The 23391-nt window shown below is 42.2% G+C and overlaps 1 protein-coding gene across 1 annotated transcript; it reads left to right on the forward strand.

Moving 5' to 3' along the window:
• The first annotated feature begins 20950 nt into the window (after positions 1–20950).
• Positions 20951–23237, forward strand: LOC115761494. The gene is made up of 2 exons (XM_030703261.1): positions 20951–21780; positions 22361–23237. The coding sequence occupies exons 1-2, from the start codon at positions 20951–20953 to the stop codon at positions 23235–23237; spliced, it is 1707 nt and encodes a 568-aa protein (XP_030559121.1).
• Positions 23238–23391: the final 154 nt, after the last annotated feature.

The following is a 23391-nucleotide window of genomic DNA, read 5'->3' on the forward strand; positions in this document are numbered from 1 at the left end:
TGTTCCGAAGTATACGAACAAGAGACTACGCACAGCACGTTAAATGCCTGCCAACAAAATGTGTACGCATAAATCATGGCCCAAAGTGTCACTGGGCTGACAGCGGGGACACAAAATCGGGTGCCAGATTCCGATTCCGATTCCAATTCCGAATCAGTTTCAGTTTCAGATCTGGAGCAGTAGATAAAATATATGCGAGTATGACTCGTTTTTAATAAACAATCAAGCTAGAGAGTGGGAGATATATGATGGGGAATGTGTTGTCCGGACCGGTAAGAGACAAGGGGATTTTCGACCAAAAACGGACTTTGCTATTCATGTTTCTTTCATTTAGCCTGCGCCCGCACTTTAACATCGCTGTTGTTGCCGTTGTTTATATGTCACTGCTCGCCCGTCCGTCTGTCGATTTATCAACGTTTACAGTTTCTAAACATTTTAGCGCGTGCCTCACGCCGTCAGCTTAAAGCGCGCTCGTGTGTCCATCTACCTATCCCTCGCTAAGCTCTAATCCCTTGGCAAACGTTTTCATTTTACATAGATATTTGAGTATCGGATGGTAACAGGTACATTTATAGCACAGGGATTAACGCGCTATTGACATATATATATCTTTTTGTTTTTGCTTTGTAGCGGACGCACAGCAGGTGAGATGTTGTTGTTGTTGTTATTGCTTTAGTGGCTAACGAAGCGGGCGGATTTGTAAGCCAAATATCGTATAATCAAGTGTAGCCAGTCGGGGTTTGATTTATTCCCTGACTATTTTAATGTCGGGACAACAAACTATTCGTTGTTTCATTAAACAATCATTGACTTCTAGTCAGGCAGGCGGACAGTCAGTTTTTATGACCACCATATAAACATGCATAAAAATTCATCAGCAGTTGTGAGTTGATTTTAGTTATGTGCCCGTTTTCCGTTTTGCTTGATTTTTATAGTCTTACAGTTCTGATGTTGCTGTTCTTAATGTTGTTGTTGTTGTTGGTGTTGTTGGTGTTGATGTTGGTGTTGGTGTCGGTATATGTGCAACTATTGTTGCCCGTTGCTGGTCTGTTGGTGTTCGTTTTATTGGCCCAATTTGTAAATATAGCGCAAAAGTGTTGAGCATAACAATGAGATAGCTGCCCAGGCGGGGCAGTTGCGGTAATTTCTTGCGCATGCCATCAAGTTCGTTGCCTAAGTCTTTCGTTTCGATTCAATTGAATTCAACTCCATCTCTACCCATTTCGTGCCGCATGATTTGTTGTTTATTTGTCGTTTCTAATCAAAGACAAATCAAACACGCACCTACAGTCTAAGTGTGTAGAAATGCATATAAATTACAATTCTTACAGCAGCGTGCTAGCCACGGAGTCTTTGAAATCAACATTTATGCATCAATGAGGCTTTTTTTTGTTTTTAATTTTCGTTTTCATAAACAAACAGCGCAAAATTTACGCATTATTTATGATTGCAAGGCATGTAATTCGTATGCTAATTGATAAGTATCTCAAAATTTATTAACCAGCTAGACGAACAACAACAACAATAATGCGTGCGTGCCGTGCGGCGTCAATTTTCAAGTACACAAATGCAAAATTGAAATCTTGATATATATAAGGCAGCACTATGAATGTTGTTGTTGTTGTTGTTAATGGCCAGCTGGTTCTCACGCACAGCATTTGAGCGCAGCTGCATTCGGACAGCGTCAGGTTTAGCGTTGACCCCGGCACCGACCCAAACCGCCCTCCCTCGCGTAGCCCATGACTTTTGTTATACCGCCGCCAAAATCAAGTTCAAATATAAAGTTGCTTTAGTTGCAAATTCATTTGCAAGGCAAATATATTTTGTGCATAGCATTTTTAGCGTGCGTTGTAGCTTTTTTGTCAATAACGCAAATATTTGTGTAACATAAAACCGCCTGCAATAACAACTAAAACGAGCAACAACAAGTGCAACAACCAACACAAAACTGCTCGCATACGGCAACTTTGTAACATGAAATCAAAGCAAATGCGACTGCAACCGTAGCTAAAGCATTTTTCGAATCAACAACATTAATTACAGCAGCCATGCAAAACCACCAACACCACTAAAAAAACAGCGCGAGCCAACGAAAATAGTGCGTTTTTCAAATTGGCAATTACAAAATGGTAAATATCAACCACACTGTAAGAAAACTGTGAGTCACATCTATTCAATAATTTATTTTTACAGATAAGTGTTTGCATAGATCATTATACTTAATATTTTAAAATAAGCAAATTAGGCGTAGGTTTGGTTTCGAAATATATCTTGTTTTGTTAGAGTGGTAACTGATTTTCTGATTTTGTTCCAGTGATTTAAGCCCAGTGCGTCGGCAAATCACAATCAACTTGTTGATTTATTTTTCCCGCTTGATTTGCCGCAGCTTCTCGATATGTGCTGCCCATTTATGTACCTGATGTAATTCCTATGCTGACGTCACGCACTTTGCGCGGGCAAATCGTCAATTAAAAGCAAACCCAAAACTATGCAACGCAGTAAGAACAAGTAGTTAATAATAAATAAATAAAATGCTTGACTGCTTAGACTTTATGGAAACGAAAAAAAAATGCAGTGTGGTTAAAAGGGGTCGCCGGGCACGCACTGTAGTTGAAATATGTTTGTATAGAGGACAACAAAAAATAAATAAAAAAAATCTACTACGTGTCGATCAATAACAACAACGCACGCTTGTCCCGTGTGTGCGACATTTTTGTACATTTTCGCCTTGATCTAGAATTTTTTCCTATTAATTGATCTCATAATGACAGACACTTCAAAAGCGACATCACGACATTTATTAATTAATGCACGCAGCACAGCTAAACGCGACACGGCCCGAACTCGAACTCAAACTCGAAAACCAAATCGACCGGCTGGTGCGTACACGTAACATACGTTTTGCATGCGTTAATAACAACAGCAACAATAACAACAAGACAACAACAAATAATGCCGGCAGCTTAATTAGCATTTTAGATTACTTTGGGGCAAGTGCGTAGCAAGAATTGAGCTAAGCGTAACTTTGCGTATAAAAGTTAGTATACGAGGTTAAACTGAAGGCTGCAGCTAAAGTGCATTTAAATAAATTTAATAAGCAACTAGGCTATGACTGAACTGAGTACGCTAATTACACGCTACTGTCAAAGTATTTCCCGTTTGTCAATATATCTATGAAACACCCAGCAAGAGCTTTACACATTCGCAGAATACCACAGACACGGTAAAGCGGCATTAACTATGCATTAATTAAAGAGGCGTTATCAATTAGCCAGCCCGGCTACACAGGCTACACAAGCCCCGGTTGCACTGCCAAAGCTGAAAAAACGATGCTTCCCATGGCAGCTATCTGCAAATCATTGCGCAAATGCACGCAGCTCATGTTGAAACTCAATTGCAATTAAAAGTCAAAGAAAAGCGAGTCAATTGGTATCTGGTATCATTGCGGTTGCTCGTTAGCTACGTAAAATGCTTTAATAGAAATTGTCAGCAAGCCAAAAGTCTTGGCGGCTGTTGTCCAAATGGACCTTATCAAATTATTGCAGCAGCATTTCCATGTGTCCAAAAACTAAATTGTAACGCGTGTTCAGTAAAAAGAATATCCATTCATGTACACATTCCAACGAAATAATATTACTAGCATTCGAAAAAATTTCTCTGATATAATTAATGTACGACTACTTCGAGGAAATTGGTCAGAGTACAATTAATTGCTTTTTGTATTTGTTGATTGGATTCAGTTCTGTTTTGCTTTTCCTAATTTTATGCAAATGTTTGCAAGTTTGTCAAATAACGCGTAGGTCGAGAGCTGGAAGTGTCGCAGTCGCTGTCTTGCGTCGCCGTCGCCGTCGCCTCATCAAGTGACGCCCCCAACAGATCCAGACTCGCTCGACTGTAGCAGCAAGTTCATTGAACCACCTACGACAAATATGCAAATTGCGCGTTGCAAAAAATAAAAAAACATTGAGACAAGCAAAAAGAAAACTTATTTTTGATTTGACTTTTATAGCCTTTGTCTATCGCAGCTAAAAATTTGTATGCATGAATTTTGCCAGCTTGCTCGCATTTTCCCGATTTTTTTTTTTTTGGCTAGTTTGCTTGTTTTGCCTTTTTTCTGCATCCACATCAAAGCTAAATTAATTGATGTCACCAAAAACATGCTGCGGACAGGATGATTTATGCCCATTGCGCATCACACGAGGCAGTCAGCATTTTGATAAACGTGCTTTAAATTCTGATTGGCCAGCATCATAGCAAGAGGCTTATTAAATTCAAATATGTTTATGTCAAGTATATAAATTATTTATAACTAAATTAAAAAACTTTGTTCGAATTATGAATGCAAAACAATTTCGCTTTTAAATTGATTCAGACTCAGCAGAGCATCTTATCATATAAAATTAAATAAAGCTTGCCGCCATTTCTAGCTAGACTTTGCTAATAAGCATAAAAAAGCCGACTTGCGAATATATTTCACAGCTGATAATTAAGAGCTGTCACAGCCATTGACGCAAACACATCCGTTAATGTACTGGATTATTTTAGATCATCCTAAACTATAACAGAGATAATTATGCGAGTCATAAAATGGGCTACAAAATTCAAGAATCATTAATGTAGGCTATTTTCTATATGTTATGCACATTTCCCAGCTGCCTGCGACCTCCTTTCGAAAAACATGTGGTGGCATCATCATTACCGATTATTTTTAGAGCCAATAAAACCATTTTGATTGTGATTTTGATTTTAATAAATAATTAACACGCCCATTTTCTGGTTTCTAAGCTAAATGGCCAGAAAAATTCATTAGGCCAAAAAGGCTGAAAACGCACAAACTTTTCACTTGATTACTGACCAAGGCCCCGAATTTGTTGCCCTTTTTGATTGTTGTTTCAAGGGTCGCCGAGGCTGCCCCATGCGGCGTAATTAAATTTTCTTTGTTGCTTGGGAATTCGCTACGATTTTAATTGTCGATTGGTGCTGAAGAGGCCTACGGCGCTGAAACTAGCCTCTCATTTGGGACAGTCCCAGGCCCATTGGGCTGGGCCCTTCCGCACTGCCAATGCTACAATTAGCAATTTCATGCGTCGTTTTTTCTTTTTCTGTTTTTAAAGGCCTATTTTCGGTGTTGTAATGTGTGAAATTGATTATGATTGGCAATTGGGCTTATAAACGGCGAGAGCTTTTCCCATTCGGCGAAATAATATTTTATTCAACAATTTTGGGCACTTTTCTATGACCTATGGGAAATTATTGTAAATGTGTTAATTGCAATAAATGAGTGAGTTGTAAATTAAATAGATTTATTTTCCGCTATTTGTGCTACTCATAAGAAGTTTTTAAAAATGTGACTTCATGCCCGCCTATCACTAAGAAACTCTTAAGGCATCATTACGCAGTACAATTTGCACATCTGCAAAACATTTGCGACTAACCTAGCGAGCTCTTTGAAGTGGTTTTTATCAAAAGCTGCCTCAATGTCGCCGACGCCTGGGACCTGGACTCGGATACCTCGAGGCATTATAACACTCGTAATATAATCAACAGCCACATTCAAATGACACTAACGGTTCTGTCTGTCTGTGTGAGCGCCAGTAATCATGTTTTAACGACACTCACTCACACACACACACGCATATGTTCGTTTATAAAAACCGCACTCATATGCAGACATACAGGCGCGTCATCTGCGAGTTCATATAGAAATCTTGTAATCTGATAGGCATGACAAGAAATATTTTGCTTGTCATTAAATTTACTTTTATTTATGCAGCAGCGCTGATTGTTTGCTGTTTGTTGTTGTTGTTGCTGATGTAGTTTTTTTCTGTTTTATTCGCGTGTTTTGTTTCGCAGCAACTCGAAATTAGTGAAAACTCTTCACATTTGTGGCATGAAGTTGGCTGGGTATCCAAACAAAAAAAACATACTAAAATGTATGCATATTGTGTTGGCGCCTCCTATCGTCTGCCTAGCTCATCGATTTTGGCCGTAGTTGTAGTTGGTTTTCTTTGCTTGTTGTATTGCGTAATAGACGAAATATTTGCGCATGGCTCATTACAGTTGGTTTGGTTGCCGTAATCGACGCGGGCGCAGTATAAGCGAAATATTCCGGGAATTTCATTGAGTGGCGAAACAAAAGACTTAGGCAACGAACTGAGTACCGCAGCTGCTTAGAATAAGCAGTTGCCGCGTTTGCTGCAACTGATTATGCCAGAAGTGCGTGACATTTAAAGTGCTGGCATTGCATTGGCAGTTGATGACAGCGATGACATCAGATATAGCAGCAAATGTCAGTTAAGTGCGTCATAGAATTTATAAACAAAGGGCAAAAAGCGTTTAGCTGCAAATCAAAGCATTTGCTGCCAATATGCAGTAGCCAAATGGGCAGACAGCTAGATTGACAGCCCCACTGACTAACTGACTGACTGACTGACGGACGTGCAAGCGCTCACCAAATGACTGGCGGACGGACAGACAGACAGACAGTCTGTCGCCGCCTAGACAACACGTGTAATGACGCGAACCCGTGCAAAAACCACAACAAAAATAAAAACAACAGCAGCAATAACAATAGCAGGCATAATGAGCACAATTACAGGCAAAGCAAATCAAATGCAACGCGTTACTTGCCCGGGCGAGCAGCACTTTGAATCAGTCACAATAATTGCAGGCGCAAAAAAAAAGTTAATAAATTATGGCAGTAGAAAAAAGAATTAATTAAAAAAGCATAGCGAGAAAAACTTGCAACGGTAACAACTGCTACAGCAGCTACAGTTGAAATACATAAAAAAAAAAATGCAGCCAGACAGCTATTAAGAAAATTTCTTGTTGACTCATCCATCCAAGCAGGCGGCGGCCCACAATTAACAACCCAGGCAGCGGCTACTACCAAGAAACTGTCAGCCAACATTTCTTGAACTCATTTGCGGCGTTTTGTATCAGCGCTCGGCAATTTCTTTGTCAGCGAAGCAATTAAACAATTGCCGACATTTGTTGTTGTTCTTATGGTTATTGTTAATGTTGATGCTGTTGTGGCTCTTACTGTTACTGATGCATCTGATGCTGTTGTTGTTTCTGACAATAAATTTAATTTAATTCGCTTTATGTACAGACTCAAGCACACGCCCAATTGGACCTGGAATCTCGTGACTTGCGTTTCGCAATTGTGAGAATTAAATAATTCTTTGCATATTTATTTGCAAGTGGCTTTTGCCATTTTATGTAATTTCCTTACTGTCGATTAATTTTTTGTGCGATTTTGCTTTAATTATTGCTTTATAATTGTATTGGTTACACATAAAAAACAGAACGAAAAATGCAAAATCTAAGTCGATGTAAGAAATACCCTACTGTTCGATAATATAGATGAGTATAAGAAATTTTACCAGATTAAAAGCTAAATGAAATAAGGAAAGCACAGTAAATAATAATTTACACATTTACGAATTTCAGTCTAAAATAATATATATGTGCAGATTTTCTATTGACTTTTTTTATACAGTGAATATTCAATTTTTTCAATGAATTTTATCACAGCTTCCTTTTTACATTTATTTCAAGCTGTGCGAGTGAATATTTTAATTCAATTTGAATTGAGCGTGCCCGTTAAAACGTTTTTCCAATAAATTGCATCACCAGACTTTAACAATCACACTAACTCTGACAATTAGACAGACGGAGTCTGGCAATCAGCTGCTGCTACCGCCGCTGCTGACGGCGTTGATTCCGCCTATTGTTAAAGTGTTGAAGTGTTTTTATTTAAATTGCTCAACTGAACTTGTAATTATGGCGCGCTCTTTTGTAGTTGTTGCTGTTGATATTGGCTGGACAGAGTCTGCTCTTTGATTTTTACATAAAGTAAGGAAATAGATGGCAGCCAAAGCAGCAACCGTCGTCTTAAAAGCCAAGTGGCCCGTTTGTAGTTGGTGTTTTCTCTCAAATCACTGCAATTAATTGTTGTGGCAAACTTTTAACAGCACCAGCAGCAGCAGCAGCAGCAGGAGCAGCAACATCAACAGCATCAACGCTATCAACATCAACAGCAACAAAAACATCAGCAAATGCGGCAGCTGTTTTGTCTGTTAATTTTAATTGAAATCGGCGCGTATGTTAATTGATGAATCTGTGGCTCTTTCCAGCTCAGTCTCAAGTTAGTCAGCTGGGAGACTTCTTAATGAAAGCTTTGCATCTTGTTTGCCGATGCTGCACATAAAGTGCAATTAAAGGCGCATAAAACCAAGCCAAAGACGACTAAATAATAACTATGAACGAATTGAAAACAATTACACTTACCGTAGGCAAAGTCCCGAGCTTGATTCGAATGAACAGCAATTAACGCACTCGAGGCGCTTTTTATTATTTTAAGTATTATTTGGATTTGTCTGGCACTGGCATTTAGCAGATTGAGATTCTTGGAGAAACACAGACCGCACATACACACACACAGAGCGAATGCACACACGGTCCAAACACTTGCAACTATCCAGCTCGGTAAATCTCAATCTTGGAAACGCGGATGTGACCGTCGTCACTGCAACAGTTGCAAAAAGCAGCACGTGAAATATTTATGTAAATTTATTTGGATTTTTTTTTGTTTTTGCGGCAGTAAAATGCATTTGGAAACATTAAGAGGCACACTTTGCAATTGTCGTTGGGGACGCGATTTGATTAAAGTTGAAGCCACCAGTCTGGCAGTCGACGAGCTGTCCGGCGATTGTTTTTTTTTTTGTTGTTAGTTGTTTTGTTACTGGTCGCTGCTTGCCAGCTGTTTGTTTGGAGCAGGCAGGATTTGACTTGTCAATTAGTTTGTTGCTTGTTGCATTTTCTTGCTGTTATTATTGTTGCTTTTGTTTTTGTTTTTATGGTAACGTCTATTGCTATCAACCGAAGCACCGTTATCTGGCGCAACTCTCACAGCTCACAGCTCTTACCGCTCTTAGCGCTCAACACTCAATACTAGCCACATAATGTAAGCGAGTAATGAAACGGCAGCAAGTTCGTTGCCTAAGTCTTTTGTTTAGCAGCGCGCCTGTTGTGTTATCGCTTCTGTTGCTGGGCTTATACTGTAAATTTGTATGTTTTTCTTTATTTTTTATTTTTATTTTTAAATCGTAAACATTTTATCGTATCATGTTTTTCTATATACAATATAATTAATTTGCTGATATTTTTCTTTTTACTGCACGCTTTTTATGTGATCTTTTGGCGGCAATTAAAATTAATTTAATTTAATTTGTTTTATATTTGTTACTGCGCGATGTCGTTGATGGAAACAAGTTTGTCTTTTTGATTATACTACCATGTGTTTAACTTATGTAGCCAGATACGTACAAATACATACACCTGTTATTTTGACGAAGGGCATATCCATGTACATACTTATTTGCATACAGAAATATAATATGTGTGCATATACGAGTGTATGTACATATATTTCATATGTGTATTAATTTGGTTTTATGGCAGCACTGAATTGCTTTTTACTGTTGCTTGTTTGGCTGCTTTTATGAGTGATTTGATTTGAAGTAGCCACAGATGGCTAAGCATTAAAAATGTTAAGCTCTCGATGCAGCTGCAAACATAATTTGCTATGCGTTGTGAGTGCAGTTCGTTGGCCAAGAGTTGCATACGGGCTCACAAATAAGACGCACACAAATCGCATGCAAAACGCACGCAAATCGCAACAGAAACGCGCGCACGCGACTGCGAAAACGCGTGAACAAATCAGAAAACTTTTTTGCAACGCGCGCAAACGCAAAAAGTTTAAACAGTCCCGCAAGAAAGTCGCACAGAAACTGCAAGAGGATGAAAATTGCAGGCAGCTCGAGCTCCCAGCGCAGCCGAAGTCGCCGCAGCAGCAATCGCGGCAGCAGTTGAGTGCAATTGCCGTTGCTGTTGCCGGTGCAGCAGCAGCAGCAGCGACAGCAGAAATAATAACAACAACAAGTTGCAAAACACCAACGAAGCGCAGCGAGCAAAAATCGCCCAGCAAAAAAGTGGCAAAATAGCAACAACCTCTCAAAGACCGACTGACCGAGTAATACAGTCCAGCAACAGCAACAACACCAACAATAATAATAACAACAACTACAGCCAAACAGGCAACAGGCTGCCGCAGCCGCTGTCAGAGTCGCTGCGGCTTACGATTGAAGAGCCGAGCTCGCATACGAACCTGGGAGCAACGGCAAAAAAGCCGCTAAAACGCAAAAACCTGTTGAGCGGGCTGCGTCCGCTGTTTGGTCTCTCTGCCAGCGTCGTTCGTTGCTTCGTTTATCGCCGATCGACGACGCTCTCCAGCCCAAGCACAAGCCCAGCTGCAGCACTATTGCGCTCAGCTGCTCTCTCGTTTGGCGTTGTTGAGTTTTGTTGTTGATTTTCCAGTCAGACGCTCTGCTGCCTGCTAACTGCTGCCTGACCTAGCGGTTCATTTCCAACACAGCTGCGCTATCAGTTGCCGATCAGCTTTTGACCAATAAAAAGAGGTTTCGGCGACGCCGCTGGAAAGCAACGCAGCGACTGCGACGTCCAGAGCGAGCGAGTGCGGCTTTAAGCTTTTGGATCGAAGAGAACTACAAGATTGACCGAAAATGTTAAGAGCGAATCTGGGCTCATGCGTGTTTAGCCCCATGGCCATTTGGTTGATAAGAAATTGAATAAAATTATATGAATTTTATTAGCAGAAACGCGTCAAGAGTTTTTATGGCATAATTTCGCAGGTAACTCAACAGCTCCTCTCGCCAAGTCCAACCTGAATCATATCAAGGCTCATTTATCAGAGAAGCGGCGCACATAAAAAATTGCCAATTTTCTGGTAAGAAACTAAGTTGCCGACCGAAACAAAAATAAAACCAGCGAAAATAAAAAACGACAAAAATAAAATAAAGCTGTTGCTGCTGCTGCTGCCGCTGGACTGCGGTGATTAAAATCATAATTGAAATGCGCCCCTTCTGCTAACTGGCCAAAGGTGTTCACTGCGCACTCCTCACTCTTTGCGGGCAGACAAAGACGGCAAGCCGGCAAAGCAGCAACAGCAGCAATGTTGTTGTTTGACACTTGCCACGCGTCAATGTCAAAGGCCTGCGCTTGACAATTTAATTGTCACACGCCCGCCGCTTTTGGTCAGCATCGGCGGCAGCAGCACACGAACTTGCCGGCGGGGTTCGAACTCGAACTCTATTAACGATGCCAATTGACGGACACTTGAATGCAGTACTGCTGTCAGTGTGGGGGGCTGCAAGGAGAATGGCTCGAACTTTGCATTAACATAAACAGTGCTGAGCGGCAGGAGGAAGCAGAGGAGAAGCGTGCGCAGCAAGGGAGGCAATAACAGCAACAGTAACATCTTGAACATTGTCATAAATAACGCGCCAATGACAACTTGTTTGGTCGCTGGCTGGGATTGGGATCTCTGGTTGAATTGGGACTGTGTCTGGGACTGGCACTGGCACTGGCACTGAGACTGGGACTGAGACTGAGACAGCGACTGGGACTGCCGTCTAATGCAGCAATTGACGTGCGGCGTTTGCACCTACCAAGTTTTTGATGCGTCCGCTGCAGCAGCTCCCCAGGCGGAGGCCACATAAAAGTGGCGCGGCAATTGCCAACTTTGGTCAATGCCGGCGACAAGTGTAAAACGACTGTCGATGGCGGCGACTGCTCCAGCATCAGCATCAGTATCAGCTCCTGCTCCAGGTTGGCCTGGCCTGGCCTGATCTGGTCTGCTCCTTTCAGCTATCGTCGACACGTTGACGGCGTGTTTGTGTGTTTATGGCAGCTGCCGTTTGATACTCATTCAAGTGCCGCCTAACATGATTTCGGTGTCATCTGCTTTTCAGCTTTAATATCGCCTGTTTAATGTGACATTTCGTAGCTGCATCTTGTTGCTGCTGCATTATTTATGAGACAAGGCAAACGCTGCAGCATCTAACATTTCCCCATGCAGGAATCTTAAATGTTTTTTAATTTAGTGATGATTGATGTCTTGTCCACGTTGCCTTGACAACGACACACTTGATGCGTACTGAAACTCTAAACTGCGACGTCGACAGCGTCAGCGACGTTGACGTCGACTGCATCTGATTACCATTGACTGTTGGCTGGTGCCTGTGGGGATACGCAGCCATAGACGACGTCAGCACAAAAGTCAATTAAGCGGCGATTTAAATGCAGGCAGGGTCAATGTCAGGCTGCAGACTAGAAAGGAGTGCCTCAAATGGCAGCCAGATTTGGCCTAATGGTCTCTGGCTACGTGCTGCCCATTGTGCCCCATTTGACCTGATTTTATTTGCAGTATTTTACTTTTATTACTCACTGTATACTGTGCACAGTGGTCGGTGCTTGGTGCTTGGTGCTTGGTGCTCGGTGCTTGGCAATGATGCGGAACTGAATTTGAAATGAAATTGCAACCACAAATTGCAAGGAGGCCTATCGACAATTTCATTTTTCTCAATGCAGTCGAGTTCAAAAGGTTTGGCAAATTATAAATTAAAAGTAAATCGAATCGAATGCGCGCTCATTTGTCTCCGAACTTGAAAGTGCCTATCCCGCTTGGTAGCTTGTGAAAGTCAGGTTTGGGGTCAAGCCCAGGCACCAGCCGTTCAGCAGGTGCATGCCAAATCCGTTTGTCAGCACTGTCAGTCGCGTGTGTTTTTCCAGCTTGTTCTAATTTGCATGCAAACGGAACTGAAGCCGGACTGGCATCGATTCTGGCGCTGGCAGTGGAACTACGTCTGTTTGCCTGCCACATGCCATGACGAATTACTTGACACTGGCACCTTGATAGATCCGCACACAGGCATACACACATACACACTCGTGCACACATACACTGTCAGCCTCCAGTTGTCGCACCGTGTGGGCGTCCTCAGTGGCATACCAAAGCGATTGCGATTGCGATTCCGATTGCCGCAATCTCAATTCATAATGATTATGCCGGTCATTAGCAGGCGAGCACCAAAAACAACCGCAACAACAAATACAGCAGTGGCAGCAGCAACAGCAGCAACAGCAGCAACAGCACCAACAGCCGGTTCACTGCTAATTACAATTGCCTGACAACGCAAACGGGCGACTTTTACGAGGACATTGGCAATGGCAATGGCTACGGCCGGGCTGATTTATGCCCACGCTTTGCCATTGGTGCGGATTCCATTGGCTATTGCTGTTGGCCATTTGCCTGTCAGCTTTTAGTGCGTGCATCACTCATTGTTACAGTTAGAGAGTTGGCGGCTCTAATTTAATTTAAATGAAACTCTCTGTGGTCAAAACACCCGCGCGATATAGCCGCACGCTCCACATTTATCTGCCAGCGGCAGCAACTCCAACTGGCAATAGGTCTAAGATGGAGACTGCGACAGCAACTGGGCAAACGGATCTTGCTCTACATCCACTTGGTTGTCGGCTGTCCGGCTGCTGCAACATTTCAAGTGTGTTTGGGCTTTGTTAGGTGAAATTTTGAGCTGACGTGGGCGTTGCAATATTTTCGGTTTTATGGCCGTTGTTCACAATGCACTTCAATTTCTGTCTCTCGGCGGGCAAACATTGCAAAACTGGCACTGCCATTAACCCATTAAAATGTACCTGCAGCTCGACATCAAGCTGGGTCTTTAATTTGAATCATATCCGAGCTGGGGTGCTCGAAATATCCTAAGTTCTGCTCCGAGTATTTAGAGCAAGCGTTTAAGTGTTTAAGTCAAAGATGTAATTTTAATTCGTCGAAAAAAAACACACACAATTATAACCTGAATACGTATAGAGAGTTTCAGCAGAGGCCCGTTGGCTATTTGATAAATCGTATTGTTCTTTAACAATCTTAATCTATAATTAATTAGAAAAATGAATGCTAATGGTGTAAACGACTGCCCGCTTAAGCTTGTCAGAAGGTTGATCATCAGCGACAAACCAGAATCAGCGATTGTCATCGTCAGCGTCATCATTGTCTCTGGCTCATTGCTGTTAATTCATTTTGCCCGCGCTTATCAACAGCGCCATCAGCGCAAAAGCGAACATTTGTTAAACACTAAATGCACTTATTTGTTTTGTGGCAGTGGCATCCGCATCCGTAGCTGCCGTCGCAGTTGCTGCCGCTGCCGCTGCCGCAGTTGCAGTCGCAAGAATGCAATCAACGGCGGCCACACAGCGGCCGCGACGACACCGCCGACGACGACTAACTGACTGACAGTAGTTAGGAGCTGCAACTTGGCCGCGCAGTGGGGAAGCCACTAAAATGAGCAGCCGAGTCAGAGTCAAAGTCAGAGTGAGCCCCATGGCGGCACCAACTCTGACTCCGACAACACAGTTTTGACTCCCACGTTTGCGCAGGCGCATTGCACAAATTGCATTATTTGCACGCCGCACAGTTGTCTGCCAGTTGGAGTTGTTGTTGTTGCTGTTGTTTGTTGTTTGTTGACTGTTGACTGTTGTTGTTACTATTATCATCAACATTGTTCTTGTTTGGGTTTTGGTCGCTTGGTGTGCAAAATTTCTAACGTTTTGCTGCTCGGTGCATGACGGCAGCGGCACTTGACGCCACGAGAACATAAAAATGCTTTTCAGCACTCGCACTCGAAACGATGACGCTGCTGCTGCGCTGTTCAACTAAACTACTCCAGTCAAAATAGCATTTTAATAGACGCAGCAGCTAAGAAAAAAAGTTAAAAAAAAAGCAGCAACAGCGAGTCGACACGACGACCTGGCCCCGGCTTTATGACGCTGCAACATGTGAAAATACTTGAGGAGAAGAAATTACAAGCACACGCTTTTCTAATCTAAGAACCTTTTGCTGCATGTCCAAAAATTTGACAGCGGGCTGCGGGGCGGGCACAAATCTTTATTTTGTGTTTTTTTTTTTTTTATTTGTTTAATGTTCGCGGCGCGTCCTAGGAATAAAACCCAGTTAGCTTCCTCTGCCCCCAAAAAGCTTGCAACGCCCTGCTTAGCGGCTTAGGCTCTGATGCTGAGTGCTGCTTTGTTGTTGATGTTGCTGCTTTGTTGATGTTGTTGTTGTTGGTGGTGTTCGTGTTTACTCTGCTGCTGAGGTGCTGAGCTGGTGCACATTTAGCTCAACAGTTGACTTACCCTTACCCCATTTATTTGGGTGGGTGTTTGTGTAATGAGCAACTGTTTATTGCTGTCTGGAGCTGGCAACTGAAGTGCTCAGCATGACAGCTGTAAATTTGCCAAGGCGAAGATGATTTATAATTGTCATAGACTTCCTGGTTATACTATTTAAACTGGCGACTCAAAAGCACTGTAAGCTTCATTGCACAAAAACATGTAAGCACTTCTGCTCGTAATCGCACATGGCATATACATTTCAGCTCCTTGGCAGCTGTTGGGCATCATGAGCTGCCCCAAAACAAACAAAGTCTGTTATGCGGCACTACTTGAGCTTGAGCAGGAGCAACTGTTGTTGTTAACTTGCACTGTTATAGTTTAAAATGGCTGCAAATTGCTTTTATTTTCATTATAGCTCATTTGTCAATACCCAATAGTATTTGCTACATTTTCTATATTAATAATTTTTTACTTACCGTATTCAGGAAAGGTGGGCATTCAGTCGAAAGTTCACAATGTATCACTTATTGCTGCCTGAATATAATTTCCTATTTCGACCACATGGCATACTGTATAAATTACTCTGCGTCCATAAAATTGCCTGCGATAATAGCAATAGCAAATAAGCAAGCGAATTATGTAACTTTAGCCAGGCCAGAGGCAGTCAGTGGCAATTAATTTAATTACAACTGCATCAAAACACACACCACGTCCCTTAATATTTAAATTAGTTTTAAATGCTCTTTATTACAACAGACGGGTCGAATTACTGAAGCGTTGCTGCTAGCCCGCACCACCTCCTGGCCAACAAAAATGCGCAAATAGTTCAATTTAACGAGGGCCATTTATTATTTTATTGACTACCAGTCGACAGTCTGTGGACGGCGAGTTCTTTGGCGCAGTTTTGAAATTCGGCGCAGCAGAAGCGCCCCCGGCGCAGACATGTGCGATTGGGACTCGGATTGGGCTTTTGTTTTGCATAGCTGAATTTTCGACATTAGTTTGCAATTTGATGGCCCAAAGCTGTCACGCCGGAAAGCAGCAAAACTAAAACTGCAAAAAAAAAAAATGTAAAGCAGCAACACATTTGCAACATTTTGACTTCTCGTCAAAAGTGGCTGTTCCACGGCCCAGACAATGTTTGCTAAACAGGCACACGTCGAGCCACCGAAAAGACTTCAGTTGAGGTCTCAGCCTCAGCCTCTGACATATTCCTTGTTGACGGCGCACGACTTGGTTAAGGACGGCCGCCGTCTCCGCCGCTGACTGGCACGGATAGAGGGCATCATTATGATGTGACTGTGACTGTGACTGCAGTGAAAACGGCAAATGCTGTGTTGACGGTGACGGTGACGGCGACGGCGACGGCAACCCTTCGGGAGGGGCTACATAAACATTTTCATTTTCGTTTGGCATAGAAACGTCGCCGGTTGGCACATTTATCAAAAAATGCCTTACTGACATTTGCAAGCCACTTGAAGTGGGTTAGCGGTGCAGCAGTGATTTTTTATTTTGTTGTCCACGTCCAGCTCTAAGCTCATTAATTTTATTTGTTGCCAAGAAAGATTGTTTGGAGCACATTGCCGTCTTTGGGCGTCGCGACGTGGCGATTTCTCAATACGCAATTTTATAAGCATCTATTGAATTGAGAAATGACTCAAAGATTAACTGCTCCAATTGCCAATTAGAGATTTCTTAAATCAAAGGGCGGCCCTCTAATGATATCAGCCCCAATCCGAGCATTAATAATGTTTTTTGTAATTTAACGAATGGTTTGCATCCAGTAGGCCACTAAATCAGTTAACGCCTGCAGCTAACTAGCTGAGATAACGAGCCAAAGCTAAAACCAAATTATTTTGACATTTGCAACCGCAATACGCCCGACCGCCCGACCGCCCGTTGCCTCTGATGTAATCGCCGCCTCGCATCGGCCTGACAACAAAACATTGGCGCTGGCCACAAATATGTTTTATCGCATTTATTATCAGTTGCACAAAATCGTTTATAATTGAAAAACTGTTAACTAGATTAGCGGCCATTAAAGACGAATGCGTTTTAGCCCGCGCCGGTCGAGAGTCGACAGACAGTTAAACTAAACGGCGGGCGTTGCATTTGGCAGCCAGTTTATTGGCTGGCCAGATACGTCATTCACTCAATCGGCCAGTTTAAAAGCTAAATCACTCAGTTTCAGTTACTAAAATGGTGCTATTGGTAAACGCCAGTCCAATAAATCAGCAGCTGCTGCCCGAAGGGACATGCTCCCCATTTTCGATTTTGTTTATTTAAGTGCATTCAAATATGCCTTTTTACTTTTAGATCTAATTAAGTTGTTTAAGTGGAATTTGCGACCATAAAATTATGCAAATGCTGCCGCACACTCGAGACTCACTCGCTCATGCATTTTTACATTGGTAATTTGCGCGCTGGCGCCCTGAGGGGCCACTGAGTGAATCGTAAATCACAAAACTGGGCAAGTTGGGGTTTTCTTTAGCTAACGCTTTGTGTTTGCACAAGCTTGGAAAACATATTTTTCAAAATATTTGTTTTTATTTGAATTTTTAATTTTACTCGCTGGCAATCAAGCATAATTATTGATTAGTTAATATTCTAGTAAAGTATAATGTTTATAGAAATAGTAGACATTTGAAATATATTTATAAATTCAAGAAGAGTACATTACCCTAGAAGATTTTAGGAAGTTTTATAAATATATATAAAGCGTTTACAAATTGTGCCCTTACTATACAAATTTATTCATTATTTTAATATTCCCTTGAATATATTTAAGGAACTGAGCTGCAGCTGTTTTGGGAAGACCATTTGATTTCGAAACATTTTAAGTCTCTCAGTTACAGTTTCGAGCACCTGCGCAGATGCTGTATAAAAGTTCTCATGATCGTTAAAAAGCGCATCATGAATTTTTAATTGTCATCAACGCACAACACGAGGCAGACTTAAATTGTACACGCATTTGTTTATTTGATTTTTATGATGGCTTCTTCTTGGTTCGTGGTCAGATCTGCCAACTGGCAACTGACAACTGCCGATTGTCGACTGCTTGTTTAGTGCCCACACACGCACATAAAGATGTCAACGCTTAACTTATCAAGCAACTGAGGCAAGCGGCGCAAGACGACGCCAACGATGCTGACGTTAATACAATAAAAACTACAATAATTTCTTGTTTGAGTTTTATTTGCGTGTCGTTGCTGGACACACAAAATACAAATACAAGTAGCGCCCACCGTTGGCCGTTTATCAAACAACAATAAACTGTAATTTATGAAAAATGCTTGTAAAATGACGATAAAACAAGTGCCAGCCAGCCAAGCGGACAGACAGACAGCCAGACATACGGACGAACGGACGATGCAGCCATAGAGACAACAAGCCCGACGACAACGATGATGATGATGACATGGACATGGACATTGCTGCCAGTCTTGTACAGGGGCAAAGCTTAAGCCCGAGCCATAGCCACAAGTGTACAGGTATGTGGGTGTCTCTGCGTGTGATTGTGAGTGTGTCTAGGTCTGTGTCTATGGGAGAGCGCAAAGCGAAGACAAACAATTCATTGTATGCAAGTGTCTCGTGGTCGAGGCCTGGGGTCTGCGATCCCAGCTGCATCTTCACTTTGGCCTGCACATTTGACCATTGTCGACACGCTTGTTTTGTGCACCCAGTCAAGTGGGCAGCCAGCTACGGCAACTGTTTTGGCCCAGTCAGGCGACAGGTCAAGCCAACAACAGTTTTCCAAGCCGAAACTTTTGCTTTCATACTCTAACTTGGGCGAGCTCTTTATCTAATTGTGCTAGACATGCTTAACAATTGCATGTTAATTGAGTCCATAGAGTTTTGCAAGTCAGCCCTTAAAAACGGTGACACCACAATTTAAGCAGCCCTCGAAGAACACAGTACAGTTCCTTGTCAGGCCAGGAGACGGTAGGATATAGATGAAACAGTTGCAATGTCAGACCCAGCCAATTCTATTCCTGCAGCCTTTCTCTCGGATTCTCCAAAATGCAACAGGCCAATTTGATTACCGATTACCGAATGTATCAATGTAATAGTATAAACAATTCTGTGGAAAGGGTTTTTTTTCTCGCCATGAGTCAGACACGCCCCATGTAACAATTTTCCTTATGACAATTAGTCATGCAAATTTGTTTACTAATACTCGCCACGGCGGACGATAGTTCCTAAGTTAATTAAAATCGCATTGCTTAGATTTCCATGTCCTGTCGGCGTAAGTCGTGTATCCGAACAGGCTGTAGATGGTGGCGTTTGCAGTAAGTGAAAATGTTGCAAATAAAGCTTCCATCTTACACCTTGTTGTATTGTTTTGTTTTCGCTATTTGTGTGCCTCGCAAATAAAAATAAATGCAAATCGCCTGGCAAGAAGCTACCGCAGAGGCACGACGAACGGCACGAAGACTCAATTCAGCCTCAGAAATGAGGAACAAGCAGGGAAACCGCAAGAAAACAAGCAAATTATGTAAAACCCTGGCAACAGGCACCCCAAGTATCAGCTAACAAATTGTGGCTTAGTCCCCGTTGAGAAGTTGTGATGTTGTTGAAGTACGGCACCATGTCTCTTACTCTTTGGTAGGTTGTCTGTCCGTCTGGGCCAATTCGATTTACATAAAACGAAGAACTATTCGCCATAATAAAAGACATTTACTTGCAGCAACATAATACAAATTTGTAAGCACGATTTTTTACTATTTAAGCAGGAGAGCTGACACTTCAAACAGAGCTGAAAACAATCCAGATACTTCGCTGGCCAAGCAATAAACAAGCAACAAATTATTCAGTTTCTATTAATATCATCGTAACATCCCATACGCAGCCGCTTGAAAAATGTATCTATCACAAAGTTTTCTGATAAAATAAAGAGATTCAAAGAGTTAATCATTGTCTAAATGTATCAATTGAAATTATTGATTGCACTTTGAAAATCAGACAGGCACATATATTTTTTTTAGCCCTGATCCTGCATTAGACAATTGTCATACAAGATTAAAAGAATAGAAAATAAGGGGAAGACGAAAAAAAAAAATTTATGGCGCCACGATCTGTTGACAAATTTCTCACAACACGATCCATAAATTATGTGGCCGTGACCGTGGGCTGCCTGTGGAAAAGCTAATCCAGAGATGGCGGAGCCGGCCGATCTTCCAGCCGCACGACATGTGGGGCAATTTGGAATCGTAATCGTGCAATAGGTGTCATTGGAGAGTGCTGACACTCTTTCGTTGGCCTAATGCTTATAATTTGTTGCAAATTATTTGATAAAACTGTGCCGAAGGTCGATGAAACACGAAAATACAACTTATAAGATTTACTCTCCGACCTTAAAATGAATGTTGTTGTTGTAACTTTCTCCAAGTGACCCGCAGTTATGGGAGTTGCTGTTGTCATGAAGGATCAGTTGAGGCGGCACATATGTTTTATTGCAGACATAAAGAACGCCATATGAACTCTGGCATGCGGCAAATTCAGGTAAAAACAATAAAAATGTAAGAAATAAATTGGTATAAAATCCAGCGGCTACTACCCAAAAGGCAGACACAAGTGGTCGGTTAGGTAAGAGTTGTGCATTTAAGCAAGGGCAAAAATTTAAATTTTTTCTCTCGCTCTCGACAGATAATGATATGTGGCACATGCACAAACAACAACAATTGATTAATATACGTGCCACTTTTTTGCCACTTCAACTATTTAAATGATAAGTTTGCATTTTAAACGGACATGTCATTGCCCTAATTGCTATATCCTGTATCCCCAGGCAATTACGTCCGTTGCACATGTAAACAATGTAAAATGCAATGTGCAGGTTTTAATAACTTCTCTTCTTACTTTTTACTGCAGTGTTCTGTGGTAGCTTGTGCTCGACATGTGGGTCAACATTAATGAAAGCTTCGCCTCGGATATTTACCAGCTGTATGCCTTGGTACTGCAGGTCATCGATGGAAGGAGCATATTTTATTACAATCCAAGTAAGCTGGAATGCAGCTGGCAATCGTTTCAGCAACACAACTTAACCACCCAGCCGCAGTGGGTGTGGCGCAGTCAAATGCCATATGCCCTACTGAAAGAGCAACAAGCCAGTGAGTTGTTTGTTTTAGCCTGCTTGACTGACCGCTTCAATATGAATGAGCTGGCTGGATTAACAGCTAGTCTGAATCATTTGCGGGATGCACCTGTGCTTATAGAACTGATAAATAGCAGCCTCCTGCCTAGCTCAAGCAAGGACTCGCTGGCTACTCAAATCCTTTCGCATTGCCTGCAGAGCTACATGCTAAATGTGGCGCTGTACTTTCAGGACTGGACAAGGCCTGTAATTCTTTACAACTTTTTGGCATTTCCTAACTTCTCGCTGATCAAGAATCGCCTTACTAGTTCAAGCTTAGCTAAACAAGGAGGTCAACTGTTTCCTAACCAGTTAAACAATCTTAACGGCTATACACTGCGCGTCATGCCCGATTTTTCTGAGCCAAATACGGTTCTCTATCGCGATGCACTCGGAGTAACACGAATCGCAGGATTTATGTGGAATTTCATAGACACATTTGCCAAGAAACTTGGGGCCAGCTTGAGCGTGGTCCAACCGACATGGCGGCCCGGAAGAAATTTGGGTGAAGCGTATATGTTGGAATTCACAAAAAATGGAAGCGTGGACATCGGATTGATCACTGTACAGGTGGTGGAAAGGTCTCGAAATGGGTAAGCACCGATTTTCTTATATAACGAATAAGCGTGCTCTGGTCAAAAGTGCCCGAATACGAGATATCCTGAAGTCAGGCCCGAGCTGACCTTATATTCAGATCAGAATTTTTCTTCAAGAATTTTTCAATCATGTCACCTAAATGATTGAAAACACCTAAGGTCAAGACTGTATATCCAATCAAGGAGCTATCCAAAAAGTGAAATAGGCAAAAGTCGACATACTATGAAGGGTGTCTCTAGCTCTGAGACATGCCTAAATACCGAGTTTGAATATAGACTTTTATCGATTTCAAGGAAACGGCAAGTTATAAGTAACAGAATAAGACGCTCTATTTAAAATTTCAAGTATGCCGCTTTCACAGCCTTTGGGATCGACACGTTCATAAATACGGGCAAGTAGATAAGCAGAAAAACGGACGGACATAGTTAGATCAACTTTGAATGTATGTATGAATCCGAATTAGTCGACATCTGCCTGCTATATAAAATTGCACAATACCATGATATCATATTTTACCCATTTGCAGTGGGCTTCGTGTATAAAAGTAGTACTTATATTACATCAGTTTTTCTATAGGTATTATCAATACTCATATCCGATCGTTTATGGAAGTTGGTGTATCATGTTGCCCCTGGAGCGTCCCATTGAGGTGCGCGCAGTGTATGAACGGATTCTGGAGGCCAAGGCGCTGGCCCTGCTGCTGATCAGTTTCGGCTGTTACTACTTAACTTTCTTGCTGGAAGTTGTCCCTTTACCGACCTGGATTCGTCACTGCCGTCGTTGTCTGCACCTTACGCCCAGGTTACTGACTCTATTACTTATATGTGCCTGTCAGGCTCAGCTGTTTTCGCTGATGATAATGTGTCCCGAGGAAACCCCCATTGACAGCTTTGATGCCTTGCTTGCATCGGACCTACGCATCTTTGGCTTACGTTCCGAGTTTGATAGCTTGGATGGGGACTTTCGAGCCAGATATGCAGCAGCATTCAGGCTGACCAACAACGTAAGCGAGCTTTTTAAACTGCGAAACAGCTTCAACACCAGCTGGGCATATACAATCACGACAATCAAATGGGTCATAATGGATGCGCAACAAAATTATTTCCAAAGTCCGCTCTTTCGCTACTCAGAGCTGTGTTTGGCTCACAATACTCCATATAGCATCCTCTTGTCCGATGAGTCTATATATCATAAAACGCTGAAGCTATTTACAATGAGGACACAAGAATCGGGCCTTCTTTTGCATTGGATGAGACAAAGTTTTATTGACATGGTAAAAGCGGATCGCATGCAGCTCAAGGACTACAGTAATCCCAACCAGGTCCAACAGCTACGACTACAGGACTTTCAGATTGCCTGGCTTTCCTATGGTGGCGGGTTATGCTTAGCGGTTATTGTGTTTGCAGTCGAGCTGCTGCGATTCTATGTCAACGTGTGCTTGGATAGCTTATAAAGCTATCCAAGTCATTGTTGCTTTGTGCCATATAAAATAAATGCAAATTGGCTGTCAGGAAGCCACCGCAACATCACGACGATCTATACGAAGACTCATTTCAGCCACAGAATTGAGATGCAACCACAAGAGAGCAACCAAATTATGCTAAATC

This window comes from Drosophila novamexicana, unplaced genomic scaffold, assembly GCF_003285875.2.
Source record: "Drosophila novamexicana strain 15010-1031.04,08,12 unplaced genomic scaffold, DnovRS2.1 tig00000485-arrow-pilon, whole genome shotgun sequence".
Classification (NCBI taxonomy): Eukaryota; Metazoa; Arthropoda; class Insecta; order Diptera; family Drosophilidae; genus Drosophila; species Drosophila novamexicana.